We start from the raw sequence: 12,643 nt of genomic DNA, 5'->3' as shown, positions 1-12,643 counted from the left end.
ATGGTGGAGTCAACACCTAGTTTTTAGGTTCGGCCTTTTAAATATGCTTCTTACAGCATTTCCATCCTTCTTGGTGGATTTAGATCTAGCATCTAGGATGTCAATTTTGTATAATTCCACTATTTTATATGCTTAAACGCATTCCCTCGTGCACCTGATGCCTCGTATAATTCAGCTATTATATATGCTTAAAAGTATTTCCTCATGGGCTGTGGGTCTACTGTCCCTTAAGTATGTGTTTCCTACATGTCTCATCTCTAATTGTTGGGTCTGCTGCCCCATAAGTACGTGTCTCGTATAATTCAACTATGATATAATTTTGTATAATTCAACTATTATATATGCTTAAAAGTATTCCCCCATGCACCTGATGTCTTGTATATAATTATCGCACAGATAAAAATAATTTAAAATAAGTCACTAATAATGCCATGTGACTATATTTGTAGAGTATTGATGTGGGAAGTTAAACATATGATTCGGTATTTAAAGGAAAAAAATAATTAAAATAGCTGGTGAAAATTTTTCATTTTTTTTCTTTTAATTTTTCCTGATTTTAATATTTTATGTAGTAATAAAATTATTGCTATAGAAAATAAAATAACCGTTGGATTAAAGTGAGAATTTGAATTGGACATCTAACATTACAGCATGTGTCAAGTGACACACCCCGACCTAGATCGAGGCATGCTGACCGTCATGTGAGGATGATGTAATCATGTGCACAGTGCAGAAGCAATATTAATATAAGGAATGCGAATAAAAAAAAACCAAACCAACTAGAGTACTAGATAAGATAAGGTGCAAGTGCGATATTAAGTGTGATTGCACAACCAAAGCATAAGTAGCCTAAGTGCAGTCCAGCAGGACGAATACTAATTATACAACACCCAAAGGTGATCCTACATTGGTGATAATCTGTCATAACCTCCGTCAAATCCTCGTAAGCCACCAACACGCACTCCTACCTAAAACCTGGAGGGACGCAAAACAGAAAGCGTGAGTGGGCAAAAACAAAGCTTTCAAAACCATTTCAACATCAAAGATAGTAACCCTTCACCGTAAAACATGTATAATTTCCCAAAAATAGAATATATACATATCTCAAAACCATGCTTAAAATAGTAATATTCAAAAGTATGCCATGCCAAATATCTCAAAATAATAGAATGAGTAACTTAGGTGAAATAACTCATGAGAAATAACATATTAGCCGGATCCACCTAAAGTGGCATGTACGGCTGAATCCATAGCTCAACAAGTATGTCTGCACACGAGTCGGAACCACCCATAGTGGTCTGTACGACATGACTAGGTGTAAATAAATACGCTCAAGTGCTACGATCACGTGAAGACTGAGCGAATAATTATGGGTCACCTATGAGTCGGAACCACCTAAAGTGGTCGGTACGACAGAACTGTGCACCTAACTTGGATCCAAGGTGAGCATATGGTGCGGGAGGTAAACATCACGTGAAGGACTGTGCCCTAACCACGGGTGGGAGCACTAACACCGGGGTGCAGGTTAATGAGCTCTCAACACATCTCACATAATCATCAATTCACAATAACAATCTACAACTTACCTGGTACTTACCTGAGTATCCACAACGTCAAATCACATTTATACATACTATACTAATTCATAGTCTAAGCATAAACCAATAGACATGACATTTCAAAACATAATTTCATTTAAACACATTTTCTGGGAAAAATACCAAGTATATAAGTATATACTGAAAACCAAAAGCCCACTCACTGATATGTGGAAGGGTCGTAGCCCCCAAGTCTCGCTTGATTATACTCGTCATCTGGATAGGTCTCACCTATATGCGAAACAACTATTTAAACGTTATTTTAGAGCACATAACCAAAAGTAGGTAATAACTTCTCATACATTGCTCATTTAGGGTATTTGAATATACCATCGTGATCTACTCAACCCCATGAGCAACCCCATATTTTTAGAAAAAAATTTCGATCACCCACGCGTCGGCCATGCGTAGGGACGTGTTTGGCACACCAAACGGAATAGTTAATGCCGTTAGGGAATATTCCGTAAAAAATCAACATATACCGTTATATTTACCTGACGACGTTAAGAATATTCTATCAAAATTGACAGAATATGCTCCTTCTCCTTCCTTGGTTTGCCGGAGTCCGGCGCCGGCCACCGCTGCGTGCGCCGGTTTCTGGAAAAACTTTAAAGCTTCATATCTCACTCATTTTTCCACCAAATTCTGTGAAATTTGTACCAAAATGAAGTTTAGGATGAGAATAACACATTCTTACCGCTTTAAGGTCCTAAAACCAACAGAATCTCGCCAGAAAAATTTGAGGAAACCGGCAAAACCCTGCAACTATATAAACCCAAACGTTCTAACGTCAAAACCACTCCAAAATCGATCCAACGTGCTAGTAAAGCAAGAATAGAACCTTCTTAAGTCTCAAAATTACCTGAAACCTTCACGATCACGTCGAGTGAACAATGCACCTCACCGGAGCTTGCGAGTTTCTAGGGTTTTCGAGGTCCAACCTCCAACTAATGGTATGGCTCTATTCCTAAGTTTGCAATGGACTTGAAAACAACAACCACAACCTTGATTCGTGCATGAATGAGCTGGATGAAGACTTGACCATATAGTTGTACGGAAATGGAAGAAAACTCGAAAGGGAAGGAGAGAGAGAGAGTCAACAGTTGTGAGTGTGTGTGTGTGTGGTCCAGATTTGGTCACCAAACAAAACTAACAAATGACTTAAGTTCCAAATGCTTAAGAATGAAAAAGATTGGTCCAAATCCAAAGCTTAAACCAAACAACACAACTCAACGATTAAAGGGCATAAAAGTCATTTCACACCATCAATAAAATATTTTAAGACAGGCTGTCACATCAAGTGAAGCCTAGCCGATCGTTGTGATGGACATTGGATGCTTAGATTCTGTCGTGCCACTCTCCGAATTAGGCGCGTGTCGCTCACACACTTGTGCAACAAGAATTTAAAGGCCCCACCGAAGCCAGCACCATGAATTTGGGCTTAGACTCATAATCGACATCAGCTATGGCAGGCCAAAATGGGTGTAGTTATATTTTGGGTTGAATTAGAAATCAAGCCATGTAAATTTAGCGTTGGTGAAAATGCTTTTAAAACCGCTTCTTTGACCCTAGTACGAAACGACAACGACATCGTCGCGTTTTGATTTCACATGTACCTCACCCTTTTGTCGCTTTCTCTCGTAGTCTTACGGGTGACGTTAACTATAGTCATTAGGACTAAAGCTTCTGCTAATCTATCTTTGGCCAAGTGTAAAGCATGATTAGTGGCACAATATTTTTTATATATCCACTTGCATCATGTAATCAACAGTACGATTTTTTTAATCAAGTTGACTTGTGAAAACAGCATTTGTAAATAAATAGAATGTTCAAGTGATTAGTCACTTGTCACTAGTATTTCATTTTATTTTTTATTTTTTATTCGTAAATAAAAGATTTTAAGTATAATTTACTTACATATCGTTCGACGACTAATTATCATGATCATTCTTTATGTGGCTCTGATCTAACCCACACCCCATATACCAAACCTTAAAATGAAATACAAATGTCGTTGTCCTAAGACCGTGATTAGTTAAAGTAAAAAACTATTTGACCCTTAAATTACAAATCTCAATTTAACAAAAGAAAACGTTTCGAATGTGTTTAAATTATGATTGAACTAAACTGTAATGCTAAGTAACTTTAGAAAAATATCTTAGATAGAGAAAACAGTGGATAGAACTACATGGTAGGAGGAATCTCACTTTGAATGAGATTAAATCTACTACAACAAAAATTCTTGAGTACTCTGGAGTACCAGATACTCCAATATTTCAACTGTTAAATCTCAAATTTTATGTTCTTAAACAAAAATAAAATCCAACAGTTAAAATCCATTAAAATACCGAATACTCCGAAGCACGCAGAAAATTTCCATAATAAGAAGGGTCTCTTGCTAGGAGGTGTAAAAACATAGTCCGACATCCCTTCACAAATATTTATCTCATCCCATGTTGTACTTTCCCATATAATATTTATCTCATCCCATGTTGTACTTTCCCATATAATTATAAAAAGTACCTAAAAATCAGCATCTTATTATCCAATTAGATGCTAACCAAAGCTAAGCTTAAGCTAATTTGGGTTGGGAGGTAGCGGGAGCCGAGGAAAGGAAGGCAAGGACCGGGAAGCGGTTTGTATGCGGAAAGCTCCACGGGAAGAGGTCTGCATCTTCTTCCCCCTCCCTATCCCTCTCCCTCTGTCACACTCTTACAGGACGACATAGTTTTTGGTTAAACGCCAAAACCATCACACCATTTCCCCAAGCGGCCGCTTGTCGTTTCTCCGCCTCCTACCGCCCCTCCTCCCTCTCTGACATCATCGCTTCGTCAACATACCTGCAATCGTCACCGTCTCTCTCTCTCTCCCCTCTGTGTTTTTTTGTCGCTTTTTATATAAAGACCGCTCAACTTCCCATTCATTCATCGCCACTACGCGAATTTTCTCGCTCCCCCATTTCTTCCTCTATCTTTTTTTCCATCTGAAATTTCTCTCTCTCCTCTCTCTCTCCATGAATTCTCTGGAATCCGAATCATAAAGATTATCTGAAGTCTCTCTCTGTTCACCTCTCTGAGTGTGTATATATATAGATTACATATATTTGCTATTGTTTCATGGAGATTGCGGATTCGCCTGAGGCAGTAGCCACCGCAGGCGCCACCACGAGCCCCCGCGCAGACCCAGATCTCAACCAAACGCTACGCCGCAGACCCTCAGCCGCCACCGTGGCGGAATTCGACTCGAACGCGAACCAGGACGGCAATTCCTTGAACGATTTGGTTAGAGACCCGGTGAGTGATGACTTGGTTGGCGCCAAAATCTGCGACGCCGGCGATGCCGGTCGTATTGGAGGCTCTGACGGCTCGGCGGAGTCTGTCAATGCTGTTCAAGACAAGAAGGGACTCGGGGAGAATGATCGGGCCGTTGATCCCTCCGCCGCGAAATTCACGTATCGGCCGTCCGTCCCTGCTCATCGGAGAGTTAAGGAGAGCCCTCTCAGCTCTGATGCCATCTTCAGACAGGTATTTAAGCCTTGCGTAGCTTAATTTCACTTCTAATTAGTGCCACTAATTCATGATTAATTATCAGTAATGAAAATGTGTTTGCTGGGAACAAGTTTTTGTCTTTTAGCTTTCACTGAAGCTTGAACGAGATGCTGATTGCAAGCTTTGATCTTTTTTGTTTTTTTTTTTTTTGTGTATTTTTGAAGAGCCATGCAGGTCTCTTCAATCTGTGTATAGTAGTACTTGTTGCTGTAAACAGCCGGCTTATCATCGAGAATTTAATGAAGGTTTGCCATGTGCCCGTGTCCATTGTTTTTCGATTAATTTTACACCGTCTGGTTGTTCGTGTTTCCCTTGTAAATTACGACCATTTAGAGATTTCTTACTGTTCAATTATTGTTGCAGTATGGATGGTTAATTAAAACTGGTTTTTGGTTTAGTTCAAGATCATTGCGCGATTGGCCACTTCTTATGTGCTGGTAATATTTCCTTTCATTATGGTTTGATATGCTGTTTTGTTAAAGAATTACTTAATTATTGTTACCATCTTCGAATTACAAGTGATGGGATATTTATTCGGCTCCTCTTTTCTTTCACTTGCAGCCTTACTCTTCCTATATTTCCCCTTGCGGCCTTTGTAGTTGAGAAGTTAGCGCTACAGAAGTGTATATCTGAAGCTGTGAGCAACTCGTTTTGTACTACTTAAAAAAAAAATAGCTTCCCGCAACTCTGTATCTGAAATATGAATTTCTGGTCTGGCATTGTAGGCTGTTGTTTCTCTTCATATAGTCATTACCACAACTTCAATCTTGTATCCGGTTTTGGTGATTCTCAGGTCAGTTTGAACTTATTATCAAGTTTCCATTTAGTTGCATTCCCACAGTTTTTTGGTATCAGTCGGTGAAACTATTTATTACATTTTGACCATGGTGCTGATTGGAGGATTTAGGTTTGAACTATCACTGTTACATTCTCGTTTCTAGCCCATTACTTGTGTTTAAGTGCTATTCATTTATTAGCGTATTTTCTGGATTTACAATCTTGGTTACTACTCTGGAATGCTACGTTGTCCACAGTTCTTGAAATAGGCTTGTTTTTGTGGAGATCTTAGAAACTTCATGGGATAAATTCTTAAGCTGAAATTGACATTGGATGGTAGTTCTGTCTGAAAGATTGTGTGTATATGTAATAGGAGAGGCCCTTTTTTATTTGGTTGATGGCATCTTTTAGTTGGCTAATATGTGAATAGCAGCGAAAATGTTGCATTTATTTGATTTACTTCATTTTCTCCAGGTGTGATTCTGCAGTTTTATCTGGTGTTACTTTGATGCTCTTTGCTTGCATCGTGTGGTTAAAACTCGTATCTTTTGTGCATACAAACTATGATATGAGAGCACTTCACAAAGCAGTTGAGAAGGTAGCTATGAACTTGTGAATAAGTTTTTCAGTTAACAGTGAATATAGTCTTTTCCTTTGCCGCTTTAAATTAAATATGAAGTTTGATGAAAGTTTGTAAAGGTTCTAAATCTTAGTAGATGTTTAATTTGCTTCAACAATTTTTTCTTAATAAATGTTTTCTAATTCTTTAAGTCCTTTGACTGATTGCAGGGGGATGCCACACCTAGTTCTCTGAATACAGATTACCCTCATAATAACAACTTAAAAAGTTTGGCATACTTTATGGTCGCTCCAACATTATGTTACCAGGTAATTGCATTACTCTTTTAGAAATTAACCTAGGTTTTCTTATCCGTCAATCAATCCTTATTCAGAAAGTATAAGTTTATGAATTTTGATGCTTTAGTCTGTTTAAGTCACCTTTTCTTTTATGTTGTTTGCCTTTCCTTTGCCTGTTTTATGGCTTTTAATTACAAACTGAACAAATATTTTGCCTCAGTTATAGACTGTCATGCGGTCACTTAAACTTCATAGCTGCTCCAACCTGGTGTTGTGAGTTTTCCCGTTACAAGTTTGAATTCTGCTCAAACTTTCTTTATAACTCTTATATCTTTCACATGACTCATTATTGTTTCAGTAATATGTATGTCTAAGATGACTAAATTATTTTTTCTCATTTTAAATATGATTATTTTCTTACAGTATTATTGGCACCCCTAATTAAAAGAAAGCTAATTTTGATGTATAGATAACTCATAACTTAATCTTTAATGTATGGTTCCTATCTTATGAGGTTAACTTTTAAATTACACTTAATCTTTAATTATGGTTCTTATCTTATGAGGTTAACTTTTACGTTACATCATTAATGGAGAAATGAATTTAATTTGATTTATCTGACCCTTATTTCAGACTAGTTACCCTCGCACAGCTTCTGTGCGAAAAGGTTGGGTGTTTCGTCAACTTGTGAAGTTGATAATTTTTACTGGAGTGATGGGATTTATAGTAGAACAAGTAAGTTGGCATTTGTTGTTTTCGACTAGGTTTTAGTGCTCTTTTATTTTGTTGTGATTATTGATGAATTTATAAACCTGTTTATTTATGCAGTACATCAACCCTATTGTCAAGAATTCACAACATCCTTTGAAGGGGGACTGGTTATATGCCATAGAGAGGGTTTTGAAGCTTTCAGTTCCCAATTTATATGTGTGGCTATGCATGTTCTATTGTTTTTTCCATCTCTGGTACGTCTTGCTTCATCCCCTATCTTTCAGTTCCCAATTTATATGTGTAGCTATACTAAGTTTGCACTTTTTGAGTTTATGCTTACATCCACTGTTAGAAATATAGGTTAAATATTCTTGCTGAGCTGCTTTGTTTTGGAGATCGGGAGTTCTATAAAGATTGGTGGAATGCACAAACTGTTGAGGAGGTGCGTTTTATGTTTATGCAATTTATTCTTAGGTTATGTTATTACGGCTCTGAATTGAAATTTTTTACTATTTACTTTTGTTGCATGGCTCTTCTGGTGGCTGTCATCAGTATTGGAGAATGTGGAATATGGTATGTCTGTTGAACTCTAATTCAGTTGTTATCTTTTCTCATATACTTAAAAGTACTATGATAAATTATTATTTTGACTTCTATTCGATATTCATTTTGAATCTAGGTTGCTTATTGGACTGTAGTGAATGTGGTTCTTAATGTGTTCGAATTTGCATCAGACAATATGTGCATTAGCATTATCATTAATAAGCCTTGTAACTTATAAGCCTGAAAAGAGGCTATATAAGCCTAATTTCCTTGTCATCAAAGTTGCCATGTAGTGACAAAACTCAGTTAGATGGTATCTGATGTTTACTTTGTTTACATTTTACAATGATAACAACACCCCCCCCTCCCCCTCTTTTCCTATCTCGCCTTATTCACGAGGCAACTGAATGAAGTGTAGACTTAAGAAGCAAGAGCGCTTGTGGTCTTGTAGTTCTCATTTATGCTAATGCCCGAGTGAAAGTGTAATACTGATTGGGTGTATTCATTTCAGCCTGTTCATAAATGGATGGTTCGCCATATCTATTTTCCATGCATACGGCATGGAGTACCCAAGGTATCTAATATCTCTTTATTTTAATATTAAGTGATGCGTGATGGACGAACTTTAATTTGTTTTAGACTGTAGAAAATTAATTTGTTTTTTTGTTCTTGCTTTGAATTCAGGGAGTTGCCATCGTAATCTCCTTTCTAGTATCTGCTGTATTTCATGAGGTATATTGCTCTGTTTCTGTGAGTTTTTGTTGTTATTTAGTGATCCTCTCCCTTTGGATTATGACTATTCTATCGCTCCTTCCTTCATCATATTCTGTTGTCTATAATATAATTAGCATTCTCTCTCTTTGGAACGTGAGTGTTGGTAGGACTTGAAACTGATAACTTTGGAAGCATGTCAGTAGAAACAAGCGAATCATCATCTTAGTATCTAACCAAGACTTAGCTGTTTAGGCGTACATCATCCAGGAATGTGTACACTTGGTAATTTGCTTGATACAGTAATTGCTATCAAGCACAACCTTGAAGGACCATCACCCACTCCGTTTACTGATCACCCACTCCGTTTACCTTACAAGAGTAGAATACCCATACACATAAGAATGAATTCTGATGCCAGGACATGGGTAATGGCAATACGAACTATTTACATTTGATTTTGGCCAATAGCTAAAGACTACGTTCGAGCATGGAAATATATAATTATATTAAATACAGAGCTCCTCATCATGATCACCAACGCAAACTCCACATGAAACATTATCTGGGGGTCAGCCGAAATATTTCTCCCTTTTGTTTTATGCCTTACTCGGATCTGAATTCTCATGGCTTGTTTCTATAATGAAGCTTGCATAGCTGTTTGTGTTTCTATTATCTTATCCAATATTGTTCGACTCGTCTCCAGCTATGCATAGCTGTTCCCTGCCACATATTCAAGTTGTGGGCTTTTATTGGAATTATGTTGCAGGTAAGAACATTGTAGTTTCCTTGCCACATTTAGGAGTCCTACTCATATTGATGATCAATCTGTCCTAATTTTCTTTTATTGCGTTTTTGTACAGGTACCACTTGTCTTGATCACAAATTTCCTGCAAGATAAATTCAGAAACTCAATGGTATGTCCTTTTTTTTAAAACATGTTATTGTAGACATTGAAGAAAATTTCGTGTTTACAGTTATCTCATATTAGTGCAGCATAGTCTTGCCTACTCACTTGTTGGGGTTAGCCTTCTATTGAAAATTTAGGGCCCCGTTTGGTATTCAGCTTAAAACCTTTAATCATTCTTAAGAACAACTTAAACGAACTTCTCTTCAAAACAGTTTTTTTATTTTTTTGGCTTATTATATTAACACCCCATGAGCGGTAGGTCTCGGGTTCGAGACTTGGGAGCAGCCTCTCCATAAATGGGGGTAAGGCTAGCCGACATTCACCTCTCCCAGACCCTGCGTAAAGCGGGAGCCTTGTGCACTGGGTACGACCTTTTTTTATTATATTAACACCCCACAAATTATTGAATAAACCTCACATACTTAATACATCCCCACATTTGCTTTTTCAATTAATAATTATCTTAATGCACCCCATGTACTTCCCCATAATACTCTCACACCTTACATTCTCAATATAGACCTTACATTTTCTACATGCAACCCACATTTCTCAAATCTTATAAAGCTTTTAATTTAGATAAAAAATGCCGACTGGAATTTTGACAAAAGATGATGCCTGGGATTTAAAGCATATGTGAGTTGTTTTCAATTCCACCATTAAAACTCATGTTGACTGTTTTTAATATTTAGTGATACTTTTAGGTGTTTAATTCTTCATGTAATATCTGTGATCCTTAAAAGATGAATACAAACATAGAAACTTGAATAACGCAACAAAAGTAAGATTAAATAACTATCGATGTCGTCAAAATCACTAAAACAATAAAAAATATGAAGTCTTACCTCACGGCGGAGTCAAATTGAAACACGAATCGACTCCCTGTGGACAGTGGGACCCAATCGACGCTGGCAGCGAAGATCACGAAGAGGGGGAGAGGAGAGAGAGGGTGAAGGTCGGGCTATAGAGTTTTGTGTTTGGAGGTGGTTGTGTTTAAAAACTTTAAAATGTTATTTAATCAAATGGAAAACTAATGAAAATAACTTGAAAACTTTGAGTTTTAACTATAAGAACAAAATAAAAGGTAAAGTGAATAGTATCATGATTGACATTTTAATGTAAAAATATGATTTTTCGTTAAAATAAACAGTATCGGGAGTTTTTCGTTAAAATTTCCTTGTTTTTAAGTCAGTCCTTAAATTCAGTTTTTAGAAATAGGCCAGGCAAACAAGAATTACAGTTTGGAACTCAAAACTTGTTTTCGAGTTATAAAAACTGTATTTGGATTGAATACCAAACCGGGTCTTAGTTTCTAGAGAGAATTAAAAACTTGGGGGCGGTCCTGCTGGAGGGATAGGGGTACAAGGCATCATGCTTGCATCCTTCTTACAAACTTCCATGTCCCACCTTTCCGTTTGTGGTTTCCAATTCGGCAATTCTACATATTAGAAAGTAAACTAGACGATCAAGAGTTCCTATAGCCCTTTTATGTTTTTACTAGTTCGGAGATTCTATTCGTGCTCTATGGATTGCTGAGGGCACATACTTTCTGTGTACGATTTCGATATTGGTAATGTTCATTATATTTCTTCTAACCGCATTTTTTGATCTTATTTCCAGGTCGGAAATATGATCTTCTGGTTCATCTTTTGCATCCTCGGTCAACCGATGTGCCTGCTTCTGTATTACCATGACTTGATGAATCGGAAGGGGCAACTCGAATGAAGTTTTGAGTCTCGTAAGTATGGATCGAATCGTTCTGGAAGCGGTGTTGCCTCACAAAATATGCCGGCTTTTATACTTTTGCCGAGGCAACTCAACTCATGCTGCTTCCTTTGGTTTCAACGTGTTCATCTTTTACATATTTTTGCTAATTCAATTGACTTTATATAAATCTTTTAAATATGTTTCACCCTGGTTTAGTTTTTTCTTTTCTTTTCCGGTATATATTTAGTTTTGGAAATTTGAAGAAATGGTGTCAACATCATCCTCCCTCCTTATATCTTGGGAATTTTAATGAAAAACTTCAAGTACTGTTTACTTTAATGAAAAGTCACATTTTTACACTAAAAAGTTAATCATGGTACTATTCACTTTATTTTTTATTTCGTTATTATCATTAAAATTTAAAGTTTTCAAATCATTTTCATTAGTTTTCCTTACATCCTTCCCCCACCAAACAACCAAATTAGTCAAGCTTAGATTTGACGCCAGCTGAAAAATGGAGGCGCGCTACTAGCTGGGCTTGCTTCACTTTTGTTGCACAGCTCGCTGCTTTTCATTTTGTTAGTAGTAGGTGCTTGCCCTCTGTTGAGTTTGGGATGGGGGAAGAGAGCATTTTCATCACGAATGATTCAATCCGGCCATAGGTTCCCCTTCCGCTACCTTGTTACGACTTCACTCCTGTGGAGGACCGCACCGTGGTATGCACCAATAAGACCACCAAAGGCCTCTGTGGCACTAGTGTTATGTAGAAGTCATGGGTGATCATTGGATCGATGTTTAGGGCGAAACCAATTCCCAAGGTGTGACGAGTGGTGTGTGCAGGGCCCGGGTACATGTCACATTGAAAGGTCTAGATATCTAAATCTGGATGTGATGTGATTTCAATGTTATTTGTTCAATATCTTTTGCATACGAACTAAGAAAAAGTTTACAGGTATCGAGTCACATTTTTTTAGCTAAAAACAGAAAAATCAATTAAAATCAGTATAGTGACCCAAAACCAGCCATAACAGAATTCTGAATGTCACAAAAAAAAGTTTCTAAATAATATTATTATTTACAACACAATGTTAAAAAAAAAGGCTGAAATTAATTTTTTTTTAAGAATTACATAAATTAAATATAACGGATAAAAGCTAGAATGATAAAAAAAAAAAAAAAGAATGACTGAAAATTAAAGTTTTTAGATAATTATAGATATTAAATATACGCCTGTTACTTTTATACTAGTAGGCAAAATCATATATTTTTTATTTTTAATT

General features: G+C 36.9%; 1 protein-coding gene across 1 annotated transcript; it reads left to right on the top strand.

Moving 5' to 3' along the window:
- The first annotated feature begins 4,080 nt into the window (after window positions 1–4,080).
- LOC114819572 (diacylglycerol O-acyltransferase 1A-like) lies at window positions 4,081–11,578 on the top strand. Its single transcript, XM_029088698.2, has 16 exons — window positions 4,081–5,122; window positions 5,311–5,391; window positions 5,510–5,583; window positions 5,708–5,783; window positions 5,872–5,939; window positions 6,398–6,521; window positions 6,713–6,811; window positions 7,415–7,516; window positions 7,610–7,746; window positions 7,853–7,934; window positions 8,045–8,065; window positions 8,547–8,609; window positions 8,720–8,767; window positions 9,453–9,515; window positions 9,610–9,663; window positions 11,277–11,578. The coding sequence occupies exons 1-16, from the start codon at window positions 4,715–4,717 to the stop codon at window positions 11,379–11,381; spliced, it is 1,605 nt and encodes a 534-aa protein (XP_028944531.1). The 5' UTR covers window positions 4,081–4,714; the 3' UTR covers window positions 11,382–11,578.
- Window positions 11,579–12,643: the final 1,065 nt, after the last annotated feature.

The sequence above is a fragment of the Malus domestica genome, chromosome 02 (assembly GCF_042453785.1).
Source record: "Malus domestica chromosome 02, GDT2T_hap1".
Classification (NCBI taxonomy): Eukaryota; Viridiplantae; Streptophyta; class Magnoliopsida; order Rosales; family Rosaceae; genus Malus; species Malus domestica.
Note: the sequence above shows the minus strand (reverse complement) of the source record. Positions and strands in the feature narration are given on the sequence as shown.